This window comes from Poecile atricapillus, chromosome Z (genome assembly GCF_030490865.1).
Source record: "Poecile atricapillus isolate bPoeAtr1 chromosome Z, bPoeAtr1.hap1, whole genome shotgun sequence".
NCBI lineage: Eukaryota > Metazoa > Chordata > Aves > Passeriformes > Paridae > Poecile > Poecile atricapillus.
The window spans coordinates 26,509,392-26,533,018 of record NC_081289.1 but is presented as its reverse complement, the minus strand read 5'-3'; the positions used below and the strand labels follow the sequence as shown (position 1 = coordinate 26,533,018).

The following is a 23,627-nucleotide window of genomic DNA, read 5'->3' as shown; positions in this document are numbered from 1 at the left end:
AGCATGCTTGTTGGGTCAGAATTTGCAAAAATTGATTTTGTCTGTGTTCCAAGAGAAAGCAAGTGATGAGCAAAACTTGTCTGCCTTTTTGTTGGAAACACCCTGCCTGCCCATACGTTCTCCATCCTGACTCTCAGAGGAATTTCTGATGGTACAAGAATATGCTCTCCACAGCTCCAAGATCGTAGCTATTGCCCTCATGTTAGGCCCTCTGGGGTACGTGGTGCCATGACACAAGAACTGGCAAGTTTCCCCCGCCACCTAGCATCTTACCCACATCACAAAGAATTTCAGCAATAACAGGTTCTAAGTCCAAATGAAACATTTTTTTTCTTTTAAATTTCACAGTTAGACAGATTCATCTTTCTCTTCCCATTGATGCTGACTGTGGATATGAGATTGGCTCCTCAAAAACAGTAACACTGAATCTACACCCATCCAAATGTTCAAACATCAGTTCCAATTGCAGGAGAAAGAGGGAGAAAGGCTGAAGAGCCTAAGAACAGCAGGTGATGATTTACTGTAAAAGCTGGTAGCCAAAATAATGAGGTCTCTAAAGCACCTGCCCAGGTGTGGAAATGGGACATGCAGCTTTAGGAATATTCTGTTTTGGGGAACTGGAACACCTCCATTTTGCAAGGGGCCTTGACTGGACAAGTTGCCATCCAGAGCAACACCTGTGCATCTTGAATGTCAAATTCTGAGAGGTGCTGGAAAGCCAGTTCTTCAACAAAATCCTGCTGCTCCCTCCTTCCCATCTTCTGCTGCCTCTGCCTGCTGCTCAGACACTTTTCTCTTGCTCTGCCCACAACTCCTCTCTGCCTCTGTGCTACTCCTCAGCTTATGTGCACACTTTTCCTCGCCTCCCTCCCCACTGCTGCCTTTCCCCACGTCCCCATTTGTCCTTTACCACTGGCAGAGCAGAAGCCATGCTGGCTCACAGTAAGGAGGGGATATGAAAGGGACAGTGACCTTTTCTGAAACATCCTTTGTAAAAAAGGAAATGCTGCTCAAGAAGAGAAGGGAAGAGAGGCCGGGCAGTCTGGAGGAAAAGCAAGAGGAGAGAGAGCATTGATGAAACAACATTCAGCAACCAAACAGCCTTCCAGGGCATCAAATATGAAAAGGTTTTGCTCTTCAAGGAAAATAAAAGCTGGAAACATTAAATATTCATGAGTGCCAGGTGTGGGCTCAGAAAGGCCTTTTCTCCTCTCCCTCTGACCAGGAGACCAGGGAAAGGGAGGAAATGAAATGGCCTTGTCTGTGGGCATCCAAGGAAGACAACAATGCTCACATAATGGTTCCCTGCTGCTCACCCATGCCCTTGAGCTAGGGGCAGAGAAGGGTGCTCGATGGTACCTGGAAGGCAGGGCTGCTTCTGGTAAGACATCCCGCAGGAGCAAAGCCTCAGGGGTGTTCACCACCCGAACACAGCAGGGGATGGGGGAGAAGTATGTCACAGGGATGAGAAACGGTGGGAAGGTGAGAGAAGTGCCCGGAAGTGCCCGTCAGAAGGAATCACAGGGCTGCGCAAAGTCTCAATTGGTTCTGAAGTCAAGTTCAAGTCTTTCGTGGTTCGGAAGAAGTAAATCTGTCTCATCCTGGTGGCACCCAGAGGCCCTTCCTGACAAATTCAGCAGCCGCTACAATGACCCTAGCTCCCTCCAGACACTTGCCATCAACCCTGATTAGCCTGGCTATCGCAGCTAAGCGGACTCGTCTGCCGTGGCGGCCCCGGGGAGAGCGCAGGGCGGCGGGGCAGGGCTGGGCGCGCCCCGGGCAGCCGAGCCAGATGTGCGGGACAGCTGTGCCCGCCACCGCCACCGCCGCCCCTGCCCAGCAGCGCTGTCACAGCAGCGCCAGGACAGCTGAGCTGGTTCACTCCCTGGTGCTAATCACCCTGTGATTAGCGGGCTGGATTAGGAGGGGGTGAGCAACCCTGCTCTTTCTGGTTTCTTGTATCTCACTGACCTCTGAGGCTCTCAGTCCGGTGCAGCTATACCGTGAGCCAATGCATGTGAAGTCAAGCGGTACCAGATTGAGGCAATCATTCCCTCTCTTGGGGTAGAGCAGATGGAGGAGACCATAATTCTCAGCACCCATCTCACCTGCATCTAAGACTAAGCTACTGATTGCCATTTTAACTGGAACAAAACCAAATCTCCTTCCCATCAGCACTTGTGACTGTAGCTGGCAGGACATTTTGCAGAATGCAGAAACTGAAGTGTCATTATGTCCCTCAGCCAGGCTGCTTGTCCAAGCGTGCCTTCTTTCCTTCCTCCCCTGCCCCAGGACACATGGCAGTCCATCCAGTTAGCATGTGGTTGGCAGGATTTTCCTATGCATGCTCCTTTATGGAAATTTTCAGAACTGAGGAACCATTCCAGCAGATAGATTGTGCAGAAAATACACAGAGAGAGACATGCACTTTTTAATTTATTATTATTTTGCAGCCAACCCCCGTAGTTAAAATAATCTCAGTTAGTGTGCGCAGTGCAAGCTGGTGCTCCAATTTACGGCCATCCTCACTGATCTCCTGCTGAGCCGAGGCTTAGCTGTCATTTCACACATTGCATTCATAATCATCAGCTCAAACTTGGGCCAAACTACTACCAAGAGATACCAATCAGCTGTGGGTCCAACAGCAGACACACTGCCAAGCTGACTGATACTATAACCCACAGTTTCCCTCACCATACAGATCTTTTCTCTTTGATGCATTCCTCCTAACTGAGGCCTCTTGTGCAAACAAGATGTGCAACCTAGAGGAGCACAGCTGGAAGAGTCAGAGTGTGCAGTTCCACATGCTTTGTCCTGAAGCTGCAAAGCCAGTCTCACTTGTATTGCAAACCATCACTCCCTGCTTTGCATGAAGGCAAGAGAGAGAGCATGTCCAGATGGATGGCCACACCCAAATTAAATTAACTCTGTGGAAAGACAGGTCCAGTTGATGCTGCAAGGTACTGAGAGACCTTTAAGCCAGTTCTGCTGCTAAGGAAAAACTGCCCCAGACACATTGGCCTCATTCAGAGAAAAGCAAAGTCTTCTTCTCTTTGTCAGGTTGTTGGTGTATTTGTAGGATACATTTAGAGCTGGGAGTTTAGCACTTGTAGATGGTCAGCATGATCCATATCTCAGGAGCTCTGGTCAGTTCCTCACCAAATCCCCACTCATGCCTTACTGACAAGCAAAGCCTTTTAGCATCCCTGACTGGCTCAGAAACCTCATCCTACTCAGTCTGTTGATGACATAACCTCAAATTATCTTTGTCACTCCCCAGTGTAACCACAGAAGATATGAAAATGTGACATTTTCAGCACTTACAAAGCTTCGGCCAGTCTGTAGAGCTGTTGTTCATTTTCTCAGTAACATGGGCATACCAAGCCTCATCTTCATACAATTACTTCCCTTAGAATACTCAAGTTTAAACATTAAGTGCCCATAGTCCTTACCTACAAGGTGCTTCTCAGTTTAAGCCTGAGGTAACCAAAAGACTAAAACTCCAGGAAAATACTTGCTGGCCAGAGCTTCACCCTGCTGGAACAACAGAGCTTTCCAGAGCAGGTTTAGAGTACACTCATATAAGAGAAAAAAACTCTCTTTAAACTTGCTCCTAGGCTCTAGAAACTATTCCCTTGGGATCCAGGGACTAACACAGACCTCACCTCTTTTCAGTGAGAGAGCGACATGGACCAGGTCAGGTCATGTGCATGAAAAACGAAAGTAGAAAGGGAGGAAAAATGCACTACTTAAAACACTTCCCAACAGACATTCAGCTAAAACAACCACTGAAAAGGGAGTGCAAATGAAACCTGAGATAAGCTGTTTTCCTTGGAGGGGAAGAGGAGCAAATAAACACACAGACACTGCAGAGCCACAGTGTTCAGCAGGCTGCCAAAGGGGGCTCAGGTGGTGCTGCCAGGTGATGTGAAGAAGCAAGCTCAGAAGTGAAGCTTCCTAATTTCAAACCCCGCGGTTGCAGCGGCCTCAAAAAAGAGAGTAAAATCCAGAGCATTTACCTTGACACCTAAATGCTGACATTTCTGGAAAAAGAGTAGCCACAGTCCAAGCTTTTCTGCCATCCAAAGAGAAGGAGAGACCCAAGCTCTGCAGCAGGCTGCACCTTATCATGGATGCTGTAAGCCCAGCTAAGGTTCACAGGTAACAACAGAAAATTCCTCCTCCACAAGCAGTCACATTCAGGACGTGCCACCATAGCACGGTTGGTAGCCACATAATCTGTGACATGAGCAGAAATGGATGCAGGCAAAGGTCCCAGTCAGTAGCCCCCCTCTTCACTGTCTTGCCGTTATGCCCTTGCAAGCTTTGGACGGTTAAGCAACCTTGTCTTGGAGAGTGATGACAGGTGTCAGATTATTTCTTAGAGAGGTGTCTCTCTGGGGGATTTCTGTCATTCTGTTCTTTTTTGTAATACTGAACATCTAATAAGCAACACCTACTACCACCTGCTACAGTAGTTCATTCACTGATCATCTCATTTTTTCCCCATTTATCACTGCAGCGATGACTGCATTCACTTTCAGTGAAGAGTCTATTAAAAACTTACAGTGCCAGATTTTCTTTTGGAATTGCAGGAGCCACCCAACACCAGGGACAAAAGTCAACTCCAGTGCTGTGGCTGCGAGCCACTTGTCTCCATTCTATACATATCCTTAACTTCTTTACACATCTCTAGTGCTAAGTGGGACAAAATAATGCAAAATATTATGTAAAACAGCATTAATGCAACTTCTGGGTAAGATTTAACGGGGCTAATTTCCTCTTGCTGTCACTAGCATGAATCATGTTTCTTTCTACTGCAGGCAATGACATGACATTATGTGAAATGAGTGTGAACAAGAGAATCGGTCCCAAAATACACAAAGAGAGAGAAATTTAAGGTTATGATTGTAAATTGCCTTGCCCACACACACAAAGTTTAATTTGCATTAGTGTAATATGACAGTATCATTCACCCCATAATACACTGTCATTATTGCTCACATTTCCACGGTATCCATTGCTTGATAGGTCCCATGGGACAGATTTTGCAAAACAGCTCAGCTCCCATTTAGGCAGAAAAATACATGGCAGGGCTTTCATGAGCACTGTGTACACTGGAGGCTGAGCTTGTTTGAACAGGCAGCAGAATTGTCACAATGGGAGCTGTGAGGTGCTAAGCATTTTTTAAAATTCTGGCTCTGCAGGTTCCCCTACAGGAGAAGGGAGAAATAAAGATTCCATCAGAGGCCTTTCTATGACTGGTTTCTGTAATGTTTTGGTTTTTTCCAGGCTTGCTTTATTTTCAGTAATACAAATTCTGAAGTGATGTTACAGACTCTTGTGATTTTTATCGTCAGTCTTGGGATGCATGGCAGAAAGCTTCAGGTGTGAAATCTTGCTATGACTTGAAAATCTCAGATTGCAGCCAAAAAAAAAATAAATAAAGGAAAGAATTTTTTTATTCCCCACTACTATAGGTGAAAAAAAAAGACTCACAAGCCTAAAGGTCTGAAAGCCATGGGAAAAACAAATAAATATGATCTATGAGTATTTTTCCTTTTCCTTTTTCAAATCTCATGGCATTAAAGCCATCTGAAAAACCCACAAACACACAATTTTTGACTCTTGAATACTTGCTAATAATTGTGAAATTAAGTGGACTGGTTCAAAGAAGGAAATATTACTTTCTCCCATGATTTGTGACCACATAAAATAGAAACTAAGCAATGTATCATACAAAACAAAGCATTTCCAGGTCTCTAGTTCCTGCATTTCAGTATTTCCCAGCTCCTTGCCATGACGTTAAACTTACAAAGGAATATAATTCTCATTATATTTGGGGTTTTTTCTCCAAAATTCACTTTGATTACCCAGTTAAGCACCTGGCAATACACTGCACACTTAAATCCCCATGAGAAACAGCACTGAGATCAGACAACAAGTAAATAAAATTGGAGCCTGTCTTCAGTGACTGAAGACTTAAGTACAGGAAAAAAAAAGTTTACTGTGAGTTGTGAGGCACTGGAACATCCAGACAAATTGTGGATGCCTCATCCTTGGAAGTGTGCAAGGCCAGGCTGAATGGGGATCTGCTCTAGTGGAAGGTGTCCTTGCCCACAGATGGGGAGTTGGAACGAGATATCTTTAAGGTCCCTTCCAAATCAAACCATTCCAGGCTTCTATGAAGGCTTCCTCCAGCACAGCAAAATGTGGGTCTGGTTACAGACCAGTTGGTTTGTTAAAGAGCTTCAGAGAAGTGTTGATTTGCAAACGCATCCAGCATATTTGTGAGTCAATAGTTCTTCTTTATACTATCCTTGACTTTGTATCAGTTTTGATTTCCTCCCCACCACTTCTGTGCATTATCCTACACATGGAGGTGCATCAGGCCTTCATGTGCTGTGCCTGGCAAACCCTACCACTTGTCTCCTGTGCATTTCTCTTTCCAGACCCGCTTCTTTATTCTCATCTCTATTGATCTTCATTCTGCTCTTCTTCACTTCACACTGTTTCCCTTTATCCTGAGCATGTCCATCTAATTTAGGGCTTGACTGACTGGATAAAAAGCTGCTCATGAAGGATAGTGCAGCTCTGAGTACAATTCCATCTCTGATCTGTCACCCTCCTTGGAGGAAAAGCATCCTTTAATGGCATGCTCCAGGCACAAATCTCATTGCTCGATTCAGTGCTTTGCTCCATTTGGTTGGGAAGGGAGGACATAGACTGAACTTGACCCAATTGGTGAAGCCCATTTCCTGTCAGCTTTTCTCCATCCCTTCCCTGCCCACCTGTCTGGGACAGAGCCTGCAGAAAGCTGGCATCTTCACCTTTAAACACATTTCAGTCATACAGCCTGATCAGGGAATGAACAGGGCTTTGTGAAACGTTTTTGTATGGGCGCTGCAAGAGAACATCACTCCTGTGCCCTTACTAACCTGCTCAGGCTGTATGTGGATAAATATGTGTGTATGTACATTTGCATGTGTTTGAGAGTGTGGTTTGTTTGTCACTGAGGTGTGATAATAAGTATTTACAGAGCACCTCATACAAAGAACTGTGAGTTGGGTAAGTTTAAATATTTGGAAAAAATCAACAGTGTCTGAGTTTCAGCTATTGCTTCACAAATAAAACTGAGAAGGGGAAAAAATATACTTCCAAAAGAGACATTTGGAAGAGTACATTTCTGAAAGGGAATCAGTGTTGGAAGAGAAGCGGCAAGTCCTCTTGCAAAAACACTGAAGCATCTGAAGCAAAGGCTCTATGGGGGGCACTTAGAAGAGGAATTTCATAATCCGTTTGCATTTCCAACTGCTAGGGCAGGATTGTGCCTGTCAAATGTGCTTGGTTTTTGTCTGATCTAGCTGTAAATGAGAGTGTTTTACAGCCTAATATATCTCAGTCAGAAGCTCATTTCACACACGCTCATCAGTGAAATTAGTTCTTCAAAAACACATTTAGAGAAGTAAATGTCATCACTTTTCCCCCATGCCAAGTGCGGGGTTTGTAGCCAGCTTACTCTGTTTTAGGCGCTGTTACAGCGCCAAGCACAGGTACCTTGGTGTGGACTACATATTTTAAGCAGGCATATACAGGTTACACATCTGCTTTTCCCATTTCAGCACTCAGATGGTTCTGATTATTTTTATATTGGTGGTTTGGTATATAGTGAGATGAGTGCAGAGCTAAGAGTTAGGAGATGTCAGTTGTATTTCTGAGTCTGCTGGTGACACTCACTGAGTCCCACTAACCTGGTGTGAAGCATAAGAAAGACTAAAAATAACAAGCCATGGTTTATATCTTTGGGATCTGTAGAAGAAAAGGAGAAAACTTCAGTCTATTTGGACCCATGGAGCTATTATAATTATAATAATTAATAAAGAAAAATTGAACTAGTTCAAAATTTTCATACACAGCACTTGTGGTAGGAAAAAAAATGCTATTTGATTGAAATAAAAACAATGCAATAGTTATTAAAACATTTAGCCATTTAGCAAAAAGAAAAAGAGGACAAGAAGAAAGGAAAGCATTCTTATAGTGGAATGGCATGATTAAGGATTTCTGATTTTTACACTTTTTTGTCAGGAGCCAGTATACGTAAAAACATTAAATGAAACAATCCACCTAAAATTAGGCAACATAAAGCTGTATTAAAATGGATGGGAAAAGATTATTTTTGTTCTGACTGAACAAAAACACATTTAGAAAAAGCAAAACTTGCCACAAATCTGCAATTTTATTTCCTGCACACCAAATAATAAGTATATAATGCTATTTTTCTAATACCTATAACTCCACATAAATATTACTGTACTTACAGACAGAGTATTAGCACATATACACACTTTCTACTCTGTAAAGTTGCTTTGCAACAGATTCCTTCACTTCTATGCAGTGTACTCAGCTGAAGAAATCTGCTTCCAAATGATGAATCAGCTACTAAATTGTAAGTGGAAACTGGAAGACATCAAACATAATGCAAAGGCACTCCTTTGCATAAGGCCAATGTGACAAGAAAGAGTAAAATGAAGAAACATTTCCTTCTTCAATGTCAACAAGGCTTAATAAAAAAAGAGCAAGAAATTCAAATTATCAGAAATTATCACAGATTCACTGCTCAAAAGTAGGCAAAAAATAAAACAAAACCACCCTCACTCCTACCCCCCAAACCTTGTGCCTTGCCTTGAGAAGAAGAAACAAAAAAAAAAGAGCCAGCACAAAGAGCAATATTTCACCCAGCAAGCTGACACACAATCACAAAAGGTTAACAACAAATGGATGTGGAATTTCACCTCAAGACCTGGATGCAGACATGCCCAAATCAGAAAGCAGCTACCTCTGACAGAGGCCTGGAGGGTATTTTTTTCACTCTTTACAGTTATTCAGTGACTTGCAGGGCTTGTCACACCAGCTCATTGCCATGGAACTGAATCTCATGGCAATAGGTCCAGACCAATCTCTGGATTTCCATTTCCTGCATTTTCAAACATGACCCCCCAAAAGGCAGAGTTCCTGGGGTTGTAGCCAGGAATAAGAGCAAAAAGAGGGAATATTAATGAAGGTGTGGTATATATTACAAGACCACGGTGCTTTGTGTCTTCTTTAGCATGCTCCACAGATGGCATGAGAATGGGGGAACGATCAGGCAGGGCAGAACCCCGGACTGCTTCAGACAGGAAACCTGAAATGGTCAGTAGCACATCCTGCTGAGAACTGTGAGAAATGCAATCAATTGCTGATAACTGGTAGCTAAAGATCAGCTCTAACCCAAAAGGAGGTTTTGGAATCTAGAAGTGTCTCCATCTGAGTTCTCATAGAATGGTTTGGTTTGGAAGGGACATTGAAGATCATCTACTTTCAACCTCGCTGCCACAGACAAGAACACTTTCCACCAGTCCAGCTCCCCAAAGTCCCATCCAAACTGACCTTGAACACTTCCAGGGAAGGGGCACCCCTTGGAAAATCCCATTTTACTTCCTTCACTTGCACACGGCCACTTCCTGTGACAGCAAGTTTTACAGCCTAACTACAAACTGGATAGAAACTGTCATTCTTAATGGACATTTACCACCTTTTGGTTACACTGGCTGTCCTTTTCCTCTTCTGTCAAGATTCAGAGGGACTTTACATCCTTACATGCATCCTTTATATCATAGGTAATGAGTAGAGCACAGGCAAATAGAATTTTCCAGCTCCTTGTGGGATATTATTTCAAAGTCTCGGGTGTGTCACTGTGAAGAAGGGCTTTCAGGAGCATGTTAAAAATGAGCACACGTAAGCAGAATTTAGACACATCCAATTTGGGAATTTGTGCATTTAAGCTTCAGCCTTGCCCACCTGCCAAGAATACAAAATAAGTTTATTTAACTTTTTACTCTGTCATGTTGCTACTGTTTCCTTAGAAATCCCTTCTGAGTTTCCTCTCTTCTAATTTTCTCTTATCACTTTTTTTTTTCTTCATGTAGTACAAAATTTCTCTCAAACTTCTCCAGAAATTTCTTACGTAAGTACGTGGACTTATCAAACAGATTAGTAGAATTCTTTGGGTGCTAAATAATCTGACAGACCACTTGAGCACTCTTCCACTCATGTTCTAATCAGTCAGGCTCCTAATCATTTTGTCCATTCTCCTGATGATAAACTGCTGTTATTCAGTCCACACAACCAGACTCCCCTGTGAAAATCAGTCCCTACCTGTGTGTCCACATGGAAGCCTTTGAGAAATGTCTAAGGTGAACACTGGGCCCCCCCATCACAGCCTTTAGAATTTGGCCAAATGTCTGCATTTGGGATTAACCACCCCCCATTCCTTGCCTCTCCCCAGACATCTCACACTCACAGCCATGACCTCAATCTCCCTCTGCCTTGGGCTATCCTATTTCCCCCTTTCTTTGGTAGCACCTGCACCACCTCCAGCTTGATATCATCAGTAAATCTCACTAATAGACTTTTCTCTTGCTTCAGATTAGTAATGAACAACTTTAAAAGGACATTAAAAAAAGATTTGTGGCCAAAGGTCCCATTAATTATGTTTGTTGTAGCCCACTGGGCACCTTCTTCTAATGCAGCTCATTCCCATTTATCACAAGCCTTTGTTTACAACCTCTTCGCTAGGTTTCAGCCCTCAAGTCAATGCTTCCTCTCCCAGGGAATCCAATTGCTTTCTTTTTTCTTTTTCCTTTTTTTTTTTTTTTTTTTGTTTTGTTTTAATTAATGGCAAGATGTCTTTCTCCCAAAATATTCTCTGTGCGTAACATATAACCACAGATTTATGTAGCAAGAAAAATACGTAAAGGTTTAACCACAGAGTGGAAATTAAAACAGCATCAATTTCATACAGGTATAGTTCTATACTGATGAAAAGAGCAAACAGGCAATGTCAGGGCAGGGACAGCCAGGAGAAATTCAATGGTATCTGCTCTACAAAGGTCAGGAAAGATGATGGAAAGCATCTCTGGAGTCTCTGCATGGATGGAGCAGGTCCCTAGTTGGTCAGTTTTGATGTGGCTTACACTATTCCTCCCTGGGACAGCCCTGGCTGTTCCAGGAGATAAATGTGAATAAGAGAAAGCTTTAAGTTTCTGCCAGGCAAGCTCTCCTCCTGACCACCTTTGTCCAGTAATTAAAATGGCAGACACCTGTAAGAGTTAATTGGAGGTCATTCCAGATGTTTCCGTTTGCCTCCAAGGTTAAGTCTACCCTGATAACAGGGATCAGTCTCTCAAAGCAGTCTTTGAGCACAAACTTGTGACATACCTGATGAAGCAGGGAGGAAAGGAGGCTGCACAACGTGAGGATGGTGCTGCTCTCACATAGCTGCCCATATCTTCCAGGACAGGGTGAGCCTGCCATGCACAGCCTCTAGGTCATCGCCCTCACAGAAAGGTCCTACCCTGATGCCTTAAGTTTTAGCTTTCATACTTTGCAGATTCTCTTCTGCATGGGTATATAACTCTGAACTCCATATAAAGTGTTAGCAAGTTCTCTTCACAGGGGAGTTGGACAAAACAATCCTTTTCCAGCCTGAGAACCAAGGACACTGTTCCAGCTTCAGGCCCAGTAAGTACAAACTACAGCGAATTGAGGAGAGCAATCTGGGAGGATGGGACTTGAAGCTTTAATTGAACAATTAACCCCAATATGTAAATATACCAAAACTTACAGAAGTGTGAAAACTTGTGACCCATCATCCATCTTGGGTGTAGCTTCAGCCAGGCTCTTTTACTGCTCAAGGTGTATCCTTTGAAAGCCTTTTAATAAATACCTCCTTTATTCCTTTAACACTGTCTAGCCTCTGTTCCAGGTACCTCACAAGGCATCAACCCCATGACCAGGGCTCACTCCCAGCCCTCTCCTCTCTGGAGAAGGACCAGCGAGATGGAGACAGACTGGGGGGTTGTTTTGCTGACAGTGAATAGCCAAAAGCTTCTCTTGAACCTTATCTTTATCATCCCATGATGGACCTGTTGCATTCCTGTCTGTTCTCTCAGTGCCCCAACCAGTGCCTCTTTTGCCTGGTCCCCTCCTGCTATGCTGGGCACACAGGACCGTTCCTCAGTTTCTCTTTCACACCTTCTGTTCAGGTTTATTGCTCAAAGATAAAAGTACATCCAAGAAGATGGACAAGATCCTTTTATAGAAGGGCTTTGCATCAAGTCAGAGCCTCTGAAATCCACCTCCACAGCATGTTCAAGAAATAGGTGACATCATGAAAATTACTTTGGCACAAGGGAAAATGTATGATACAGACTAGGAGGTCAACTGTGCAAACTTTCTCAGGTCTGGAAAAGAAAAAGGAACATCTGAGTTTGAGAGAAGGATTAGGAGAGCTCTGGCAAGGTCTTAGAAAGTGCAGACAGGCTGATCAGGGAGATTACAGAGAGCAGCAAAGAGACTTCCTGCCATTCTTGCAGAAGAAATGCCTGAAGTCTCCCAGGGCTGACACATCCAGGTTTGGGCACAGCCCTGGCCGCCCAAGGCCTGGCTCATACACACACAGCAGCTCACAGAGGGGCTAGCTGGCACAAAAGAGAGAATACAAAGCACAAGGTGAGGAAGGAAGAAAAATGAGTCGGCGCTACATGCCCCCACCCTGTAACAACATGAAAATTTTTCAGATGAGAAGATCTGGAAGGTCTTGTGAAAGCCTGAGCAAACTAGTTCTCCCTGCTTCCCAAAGCTGATCTTCCTCCAGACCTCACACACAGGCCTTTTTGAGCCTACAGACATCATTAAACCTGTGTTGCCTTTCAGGGAGAGAAAGGAAAAACACTTCAATTTACTGCATATTTTTCACCTTCAGTTCCTGAAGTTCCATCAACATGGCCATGCAAGAAGGATGACCAGGACAGAGATGCTGGCAGACTTGTTTTCCTGCCCATCCAACAACACCTCTTGGGCCTGTGATGGGGAAGAGCCTGCACACAGCCCTATGAAAACCTCTATTCATTTTGTACCTGACCACTGCTGGGACAACACCACCACAGGCAGCCTTATTGATCATGCCCTACCCACAGGAAGAGCTGAGAGGTGTGAGAGGGAAGCACGACTTACTGGGCACACGGTTGATAGCTTTCAGGGGTCTCAGGACACGGACTGTACGGATTGCAGACAAGTTAATGTTTTGGAGATCCAGGGAGTACTCCACCATCCTGCAGAAGGGGAAAGAGAGGGAGAGAGAGAGAGAGAAAAAAAAGGAGAGAAAAAGTTTAACAGAATCCAGAATTTCTGCTTGAGACACAGGTTTATCATTTCTTTGTTGAAGCCTGAGCTTCATCCTGGGACTCCTGGCCAGGGCACACGTGGGGTGGCCACTGCACACAAGACCAGCAGGACTGGAGCTGTGTGCCCAGTTTTGTTGGGAGTAACCTGCAGCACAGTGGGGTGCTTCCTTTGTTCCCCTCATCTCCCACTGCAGGGTATGGTCTCAGGAGGCAGCTTCAGCTAAACCTGCTTTACTTCACACTGAAATAAACCCTCTTACTTAAATCACTAACTGCTTTGAATAGGTGGAAAGGCTTCCCCCATGGAGTGAATCACTCCTTTTTGACACCAACCAAAAGGAGAAAAGCCTAATTTTAGGACATATGCTAGACCTTCGCTTTCCTAACCTGAAAACATGTGCTGTAAATAACCTCAAAGTGCAAAGAGGTGTGACTCATGCATTGGCTTTTCTGCAAGAGCAGCAGGTGCAGGTGACAAAAAGTGACCTGGCCCAGCAATCTTCAGCCCAGTGTTCTCTTCTCACCCACTATGGCAAATGTCCTCTCTCTTTGAAAGCATGGCGGGAAACTATTATAACAGTAATTTATCCTGGCCAGCAATTTCCACCTGAGGACCTCAAAGCATTTTTCATGTTTTCATGAACAGAGGCGCATGAGGCCTCCAGGAAGACGTGGCCTGTTGTCACCAGCTGCCCTTGGGTAACTCTGATCTGCACATGGAATAAAGAGGCTGACAAAGTTGGCAGGTGAAATAGCAGCAGAGTCAGGACAGGAACTGCTTCTACTGAATCTCTTCTCAGACATGAATAATAGAACTACACAAAGTTCCCTTTTCCTTGGCCTTTTAACAAAACTCAAGAGACAGGAAAGGACTGGGGGGACAGCCTTTTGTTACTGCACCCTTTCTCAGAACAAAAGCATTATAATTTATACAGAAAGACCCACAAGTCAAGCTAAAGTTTACCCAAATCCTCCTGAGCAGGAATCACTGAGAATTAAATGAGAGAGCTAAAGTGAGACACTGAGAGGGAAATGGGGTACAGCCAGTCTTTAAAAAATAATCAGGGAGAGGCATCAAGTGAAATGCTGCAGTGGACTGATCCTTCTATTGATCACCCTTCATTCAAGAGGACCTTGAAGAGCTAATGCCTGGTTATCTGTCTACATCTTTCACAAAGGGGACTTGTCAGAGTGATAGATTTTCAAACACGACGGGGTAAACCTGTCGAAGTGTTGTGATTATCCTCTCTCATGCTCTCTTTCTTTCTCTCCCTCATTCCTTTCAGTCTGTTCTCTCATGCACTTTTAGGGTAATTGCATGAAATAATTCTTCCTCTGAAATGCAGTGGCATTCATTTACCTCCCTGGAGCTGTCAGTTCCACATACACCAAGTGCAGAAGAAGAGACAAGGGATTTCATACAAATAATCAAAATATTCCCACCTCCAAAATAAACCCTGACCCCAAACTAAGCAGAAATGTTCAACTGGCCTACAGAAAGAATTAGTGATAGACAGAGGCTTAGGATCCAGTCAGATGAAATTGGGAAGCAGGTGTGAAAGGAGGAGGAACACACAGAGATATAAATGCATGGACATGACTACGGGACATCCCAGTGTGGTGCAAAGGCACACAGTGAAAGGGCCTTGAGTAAGCACTGACAACCTTGCTCCAAATAAAGCAAGATGGTCTCATCAGCGTGTTGTTGCTCCAGAACTAGACAGACCTGCTGAAACTTTGGAATTCCAGTTACAGGCGAAGCACACTACAGACAGAGTTGCACTGCTCCCAGAACATGAGCTAGCAGTTCTTCACAAAGAGCTGACACACAGAAGTAGCTTCCTGACTGAAAGAGCCCCCATGCTGCAGTCTGCTGTGGGGTTATGTATAGGTACAGAAACATAAAGGCCTCAAGCTTGGTGAAGTCCCACTGAACTTCCTTTCCTTTCCTAAAAACACTCATTTCCTAAGAGAACTGGGTTAGATCTGAAGAAAAAAAATAATTTTTTTTGGAGCAGTTGCAGAACAACCCAAAACAGAGTCAAACGCCAAGTAAGCTGTTGGCCCAAAATACATCTAATTTAAAAAAGTATTTTTTTCTGAACTGCAAGGAGCCAAATGAGAAGTCCTGAATACTGTGGTCCTCAGAGAAGCTGGACACAGGGGAAAAGCACAGGGCTAGGGGTGACATTAAATCAATGGGTGGAGGTGACACCTTTTCTTAGCCTTAACCATACAGAATTAAATTTAATTGATTTAAAATTAATCTATAATTAATTTTAAAATGTTTTCACACCATTTGGTTTTGTCCTGTTTTATGGCTACAGCATTTGAGTAACCATAACCAGCTGCACATCACTGCCTTCTCTTAGCTGGAATGAGTTTGCCATCTATGTAGTACAGTCCCTGTGTCAATAGAAAATTATCAATCAGCCAAGTAGTGACTGTGGGTCCTTTCAGCACAAGACAAATGCTGCCTTAACTCAACTCTGTGGTTCAGACAGCAGCAAGCCAGCCTCCTGCAGCCCTCAGTGGCCACAGAGTCACAGATTTACTGCCATTACCTTCCAGTGTAGCCAGACAAAAAAGCTGAACAGACAATCACACTGCCAGGGAAAACAGCAGGTTGTTCCCAAGCATGGGTTAGAAAAGGGCAACTGCTAAATCTTTTAGAGAGCAACTTGTGACAAAAATGAACTCAGCCCTAGGAGGCCCCAGGAATCCAGCTCGATTAACAGACTCCTTCTGCCTACAGCTCTTCCTGAGGCCTCCTGGTCTTGGCTGTAATAACAGAGAAATCCAGGATGCCTAAATCCCTGCAGATGAGATATGACTATTGTAGTCACGGAGATTGTATCCAAACAATTTCTATGCAATTCCAGTGTAATTTTGCATTAGGGCTTCTCATTTTCGCCTTTTTATTTCTCGTGATCACTTCAGTATCAGCTTCTGTTCACTCTTCCCTTTGTGCAATGGTAGCATGCCCACACAATGCAGGTGACCAAAGTGCAGTGAAACTCCACCGATTACCAAAAACCCACCCATCTTCTGGGTAGATCAAACAGATAAACCCAAATGGTGGCTCCATTCTCTAATGAAATAGGATCTCTAAGTGACTCCGCTGGAGTCTCCAGGCATCTATAGCATTTCAGGCATTGCTAGCCCAGCTCTTTTTGTTATTACCATTCTCCAGCCAGCCCTGCTCCCCACAGCCTGGACACTGTGGACACTTTACCTGCTCTAGGTTTGGGCTGTGTCCCATCTCCTAGTGCCATACATGGAGGTGATGTCAGGTTGACGCAGAGTCAAAAGGACTCATCGCAAAAAGTGATCAGCCAGGAGCTGTCAGCAGGTTCACATTTTCTGTGTCTAGAGATCTTGTGGTGGTGAGTCAGGTGTACTGTGCTTGTTTGAACTCCCAGGCAGGTGGGTTTTGGATCCTTAATACCTCAGCAACCTGTAGAACCCTGTGTTTGCTGGGTGTTTGCAAACCAAGGTAATGTTACAGCTGGTACAAAATGAATGGCCACCCATGAAACTCCAGGAGATTTCCAGGCTCCTTGTTCTTGCTTTGTACCAGCTCAGTGCCATGAGCAAGGGTAGCCCCCATGACCTGACTACCCTTCTTGTTCTCCTCTCTCTTGGCTGCTTAAAGCATGTCTTGTTAGTAAACACCATGAATTCTTCAAGGTCTAGGGCCAGTCAGACAAAGTCTAGGATGTGGGAAGGGGAGGAAAAGAAGACAGGACTGTGCTGGTTGTGAGTTCTTTCTATTTCTCATGAGGGAGCAGGGTGAAATGCATCTCTTCTGAGGGAAACAGCAGGTCATTTCTGGCATCACTAAAGTATTTTGTGGCCTCTTTTGTGAGTGGGTGAGTGGAGGGACAGGTTCAGAAGCTTAAACTATGCTAAATAAGACAAACTTCTCATCTGTGATGGAATTTCAGCTCTGAGCTGTCAAGGTAATTGAATATTTACTGTAATTCTTCTTCCCTTGCTAGAGGTTTTCTTTTTCAAAACCTTCTACATGAAACACTTCTGGAAGGAGAGGGGATTGGCGCAGGCAGTATCCTCACACCACACAGCTCAAGACAGATGCACTCTGGGAACACTGGCAGGGTGGGAAATGGACAGAGGCACTGGCTGCATGTATGGGGTTCATCCTGCAGAAGCAGGGGGATGCCTGGCAGGGAACACCTCTCCATTTGAGCTCTGCCTCCCTCCCCACTCTCACAGCATCCCACCTGCTCCCTGCCTCTTTACATCCCTCTGACACACACTGCCTGCAACATTTCTACCTCTCATTTTAATCTTTCTTCTTCGTTCCCACTTTTTCCATTTGCCCCTTGACTTTCCTTTCTATTTTTCCATTTAGGTAAATCTGCTCAGCTGAACACACAAAGGACCTGTACTTAAACAGGGATGAGACCAAGCTAGTGCAGGGAACAAGTGAGCAATTTGTTAGCATGCTGACCCTGTCCAGAATGTGCCTGGTCTCACATACCTCTGTCCCGTGTCATGGCACTGGAGCAGACAGCAAGTACACAGGGACAAGGGGCCATGGAAACCTTCAATGCTCGTGAGGCCTCGACAGCACCAGAACAGCTTCATCAGCTACAGCTTGGCACTTATTTTGCCCTCTGCACCTGTGAGCTTGAGAGTGGGCTTGGATCTGCCTTGGCACTCGAGAGGAGCAGCAGGACTCATTGGCCAACAGCAGAAATGCACGGCCAGCACGGCTCTGTGCCAGGCACAGGAGAGCAGACTGACCAGCAGCATGGAGGAATAAAGCTAAGGCTATCTAAAATAGACATAGTGACAATACAAAAGCCATGTAAGGAGTCCAGAAAGTTCAGACTTTTATCTGCTGCACGTGTGACCCAAGATAATATGCAATGCCTGACTAGCTGCTACCTTGCTACCTTCAATGAAATCCATTATTAAAACAGTTCAAACATTACCATTTACTTCTTTGTATTTACATCTCCTTATACCTTTATTACATACTTATTAACTTTCCTAATCTTGGCTTCTGAACTTCTATTTGCTGAAAATTAGCAGTCAAGAAATGGTATTTAAAACCTATCCTAAAATCATTCATGAAAAATACCGAGGCGGTATTTTTCTTATGACACAAAGCCAATATGTTTTTGTTAAATTCAAAAGCTGCCTGATTCCCCTTCTCTGATAGAAGTTTTCAATTGAAATCTAATTAACTGCAATCTAATCAATTCATAATTTTTTTTTTGTCAAATAAATTTAGGTTTAGCACTGAAGCCAAAAACTTCATGGCTGGGTCTTTCTAGCTGTAGTTTCAGACTTGCTATGAGTCTCTGTGGGAAGTGAAGCTTTTCCTGCCTGTGGGCTTCTATTTGATCCCTACATCTATGAGAACCTGATGTAACCAGAGCAGAAGACTTTGACTGGTCTCTGGTCTGAGCTCCTTCAGCTTCTCAGCTATGTCAGGGCTCAAAGACTGCTATGTACCTATACATAGCATATACATGGCTAGATGGGATTTCATCAATGTCGTCTGTGTACAGGAATATGCCTTTCTGTCCTCAGCTCCTTGATCTGGCAATCACATTTTGCAGACTGGAATTTCTACCACTTTGAAGATCTAGAACACAGGAGTCATGGGAAAAACTAAGACCATTAGTTTTCCCTGACAGAAATTTTATTCAGATATCTATGCCAAAAGTTGGAGCTGACATCTTGCCATTTACCAAAATGTCTAGCCCTGATATATGAACTGAAATCTTCCACCTGAAGTTTGTGGGGTGGTGGATTTACCCCTAAATTCTTCCACTTCAGCCGTACACATCAGGACAAGAAGAAGGTCTCACTGCTTCTGCTCTGGCCTCAAAGACTGTGGCTACAATGCAAAGAAGAAGCAAAGCTGGTATTTGGACTGGACAATGTATTCCAATGGTTCCATATCTCCCCCTGACATTATTGAGCCATCCTGGGGAACAGAAAGTAAAAAAAAAGGCATATGCATCACTAGATCCACACAGGCCTGGTCCTCTGTGGCCAGAGGTGTAGCAGCAGGCAGGGAACATGGAAAACAGCGCTGGCCAGGCTACCCCAGAGACTCCATTTGCTGAATCTGTGCTGTGGAAAGGGAAGGCAGACACTAAAATCCACTTATTGCCTTCCTGCTGTCCACAACTGCATGGATAGTGGGGACCACCAGCACTGGAGTAACAGCAATGAGGCAGGAGGAAGAGCACACAGATAAAGGTCTAGAGCATGAGGCATATGGGCATTCAAGACACCTCCCCTGCTAAGGCTGGAAGATGAATCCAACCTCTTGTAAATCCATCAGGATATATGAGAAGCAGAGCCAGGAGATTTTGATGAGGCCTGACTGGACACTGGGCAGGAGCAGAGGGCAGCTGCCTCTGCTCAGAGTCTGCAGCCACAGGGTGCACACAAACCAGCAGATGCAGACAGGCTACTTGCCAGCCCAGCAGGGCTCCCAGCCAGGACCTATTTTTCTGAAGATTTCTGCCCCATGCCTACCATTTTGCTCTACAACTGGAGCCACATCCTTACTTTCCCCAAAGGTCCAGCAGGCTACAGCAAAAGTTAAAGACTCTTTCATTATTTGGACCTGATCTTTCGCTATATAGGGCACCATGGTGCAGGAGGCATGGGGCTGCCAGGCAAATCCCAGCACTGACCCTCCTATCAGCTCACTTGGGGTAGATAGATTTATCTATATAGATATAGATACCTGAAGAACAAACTGTGCATTTGCACAGTTAGGTGCCTCTGGGGCCAGCCTTCAACATGCATCCTAAACAGATGATCCAAAATCCTTTCAACATCTACCACAGAAAAAGTGGAATAACACAGTAGGCCTCCAAATTGCTCTGCAAACCACAGTGTACTAAGCTAAGTAGTCCTGCTTATCTCTTTTAAATTTAGAGCTCATTATGCTGCAAAAAGACAACTCTCTGCTGACACAAAAACTGAAAGATAGAAGTAAAAAAAAAAAAAAAGCCTTGCTAGTAAAACAAGAAATGCAAAATTTTTCGCCATTTATAAAATATAATAATAATAAAGGGTCTATAATTCTGTTAGTAAAAAGACATTTCCTCAGGGAGCGATAGATCAATTACTAATTGCACAGTCAGCGCCTGAGCTGTGATGCTTTGTATTCTTAAAAAAATAACCTGCAACTCTCCCCCCTCCAGTACAAAATATTTTTTTACCTTTTTTTTTTTGTATTGCTGTGCAAGCAAAAGCCACTGAAAGCTTCCAGAGCCTGTGAGACTGGTCCCTTGCTGCCTGGAATGTGATTATTTCACACCCTGAAACACTCAGATTTCTCTCCAAACTGTGTACTAAGAGAAAATGTCAGAGTTTCTTAATAGTTTCAGAGACATGATACGAAAAGACATAAGCAGGTTTTCACACTGTGATAAGAAAGCCAGAAGGACTCGCCAAGCTCAGATGACTGAATGCGAGTGATGGGCCCTCACCTCTGAGCTCTGTATTTCACTGCTTAGAGGGGGGGGGGAAAGGAAAATAAAAAAGAATGTTTGCATTTTGGCCCTATAAGCCTGCTGGTTTTACCTTTTTTGCGGGTTTGTGTTTTGATTTTTTCAAAGAAACCTAACATTCACATGGTAGGGAATTAGCTTTCAGGAAGGCAAAAAAATCAGAGGCAATAATTGAGAGCTACACGTTACACAGGCAGGGTAGCGCTGCCTCCTTGTTTTGATTCTTCTCTGGTGTGATTCATTTCGTTTTGATGACTGCTTTCATTTCAATATGTTGCACATCTAGGGATAGTTTTACTGGGAGAAAGCAAATGAAATAATTAGTATCATTAAGGAGGAAAAAGCCAGTGCATGTTTGAGGGGAGGGCTGTGCTGCTGCTATTTCTACCTTTGGTTAAGATGCTATTTAGCCTGCTCCTTGCTGGTTTCCATCTTTTTCTGATCACTACTTGAAACACCTAATTGCTATATTTATTACAGTTTTCTTTAACTTGCCATAATTTTATAGAGATTTCTATTTGGCATCGAACATTAGCTAACTAGGATTTTCTGAGCATTCTGCTGTTTACCCTGCTGCTAATAAGTATTTAATGATCTGAGATTTTAAAGTCATAACTATGCAAATTCTGGCCAGGTCCCTGAAGGACTGCAGTTAATTAAAAGCAAAGAAAAAGCAGAAGATTGGCAACACTTCCCCCATCTTGTGAGATTAAGGCCAGTTGCTGTGTTTCAGGCTAAGAAGCATCTTCCCAGGGTGGAAGGGCACCAGGCAGTGATGGATTTGTTTCCTGGAAACAGGTGGGCATTTGAGGATGGGGGATTGGTACCTCACATCCTTCAGAGAGCTGCCAGTTCCATTTCCTAGGCTGAAATTTAGAGGGATGAACTTGGGGCCATAAGGGCTTTCCATGTTAGGAGAAAGTTAGTGTTCATAGTGATGCTGCACACGTTTGAAAAGAGCTTGGATGGATGAATTTGGGAAGCATCATCACTCCAAGTTTTTGGAAAGGATGCCATATCTAGGGAATTATGGGGAACAGAACTCAAGGACAGGAGATAACTATAAGAAAGAAAATGTAAAAGTAATATCTCAGTTAATAGAAATACTTTCCAGACTCCCAGTGTGAAAGATGTATAAAGAACTCCTGAAGAAGCAACTAGCCAAAAGGCACAGGAAGTGAGAAGTGTTCTGCTCAGCTTAAGGTGCTGTCAGGCTTGCCTGAGAAGAGATCTTCAGCTGTGCAAAACCCTTTCCAAAGGCTGAATAACTACTCAGAAAGGAAAGAATGTTTTGGAAAAGAAATAGAGATACCAGGAGAGCTGTTCTGCCATACTATAGGTGAAACTAAAAAGCAAATTTAGGAAGGCTTTCAGACTTCAAGGACAGTATTTACCCATGATGATGTGTTTTGAAACTAATTGTTTTTCTTACCATGATAGATATACCACATATTATAGACTTGTATTTCTGTCACTTTCTGAAGAAGTTGGACAAGAACTATTCAACTGAACTCCTTAGTGACACATTCTGGCAAAAAGGTGATGGAGGAACCTGATAATGAACCTTGACCAGCCACATAGAGCATAAGACTGGCAGAGAGCTGGGCTAATCTCGTGCAGAAATATTAACCACTGTTTAATTAGAACAAAAATTAGGTTTTAGAGAACTGAAAAACCAGTCAGAAGATTAAATAAAAGACAAAAGGGGAAAGTGATAAAACTAGGAAAAGAGTTAATTCTTACAGGACCTCCATGTCAAGAACAAAACTAATCAAGGCACTAAAAGATGTAAAGAGGAGAAAAATAGTGCCGCCTCTACACCTAGTGCCAGGGGCCTGAGGATTAAAGAGAATAAAAATTGTTCATTTTATGAGGATAATGCCTAAGTGGCATTAGGAAGGCCTGGTGGGAAAATCTGCATGAAAGGAATATTAAAATCAAGGATTTCAACCTAGTAGGGAGGCTCTAGTGGACAGAAAGAGAGAAGGAGTAACACACTCTATCAAAAACTGCATTTTCTACTATAGAATCAGTGACCAAGTACTTACAGATTAACATATAGAGAATTCCTCCTGGCTAGAGAAAAGGGCTGACAGAGCTTGACATGAAATTCAAGATGTGGATTAAAGGTCCTGCATTTGGGCTGGACTGATGGACAGTGGTGCTGATGAAAAGGAGCTGCCTGTCTTGGGGAACAGGTCAGTGCAGGGAAGGACAATGACATCCCAAGCTGCACCAGCCAGATTGCAGCAGGTAGATGAATTATGCCCCTTACTTTGCACTCAGGTAGACCATGAAAGCAAAACTTTTGGCCCTCCAATAAATGAAGGTGTTGATAAATTGAAGCAAGTTCCGTGGAGGGTCACCAAGGTTCTCAGGGTTGGAGCATTTGTCCTGTGAGCTGACATCCTGATCCTGAGAGGCTGCAGGATGTGGGCTTATTTAGCTTGGAGAGGAGTTGATTTTGGTGGGACCCAAGAGCAGTTCCTTGGTACCTATGAGGCAGTCAGTGAGATTAAGCCAGAATCTTCATAGTGCCACGTGGCAGGAGAACAAGACACAACAAACACAAAACCAGGGAGGAAAGGGAGGTTCAGACCAGTTACAGAGGCACATCAGCAGTAGGGCTGGGATGGTGAGAGATAGTGCCATTCACATCTGTGGTGGTTGTCACGATTTGACTGGAAAACTCTAACTTGAGTTTGCTGTTGACCCTCCTTTGAACAAGATTGGAGTGGAGACCCCAGGGGGCCCTTTCTGACCCTGATTATCTATGATCTGGTATGTCCAGATCACACCAGAATACAGGCTGATCGGCTCTCTTGATAAAAGCACTCTCCCAACCCACCACTAGGAACTAAATTTGAGCAATGCATTTGGGTTACCTAAATCT

At 43.9% G+C, this 23,627-nt stretch overlaps 1 protein-coding gene across 1 annotated transcript in view; it reads right to left on the bottom strand.

Moving 5' to 3' along the window:
• LOC131593141 (voltage-dependent T-type calcium channel subunit alpha-1I-like) overlaps positions 1-23,627 on the bottom strand; it is a 148,582-nt gene that overhangs the window by 52,133 nt on the left and 72,822 nt on the right. Inside the window, exon 4 of the mRNA XM_058865400.1 lies at positions 13,054-13,151. Within this exon, the coding sequence (XP_058721383.1) occupies positions 13,054-13,151 (98 nt within the window). The remainder of the gene's footprint in view (positions 1-13,053; positions 13,152-23,627) is intronic.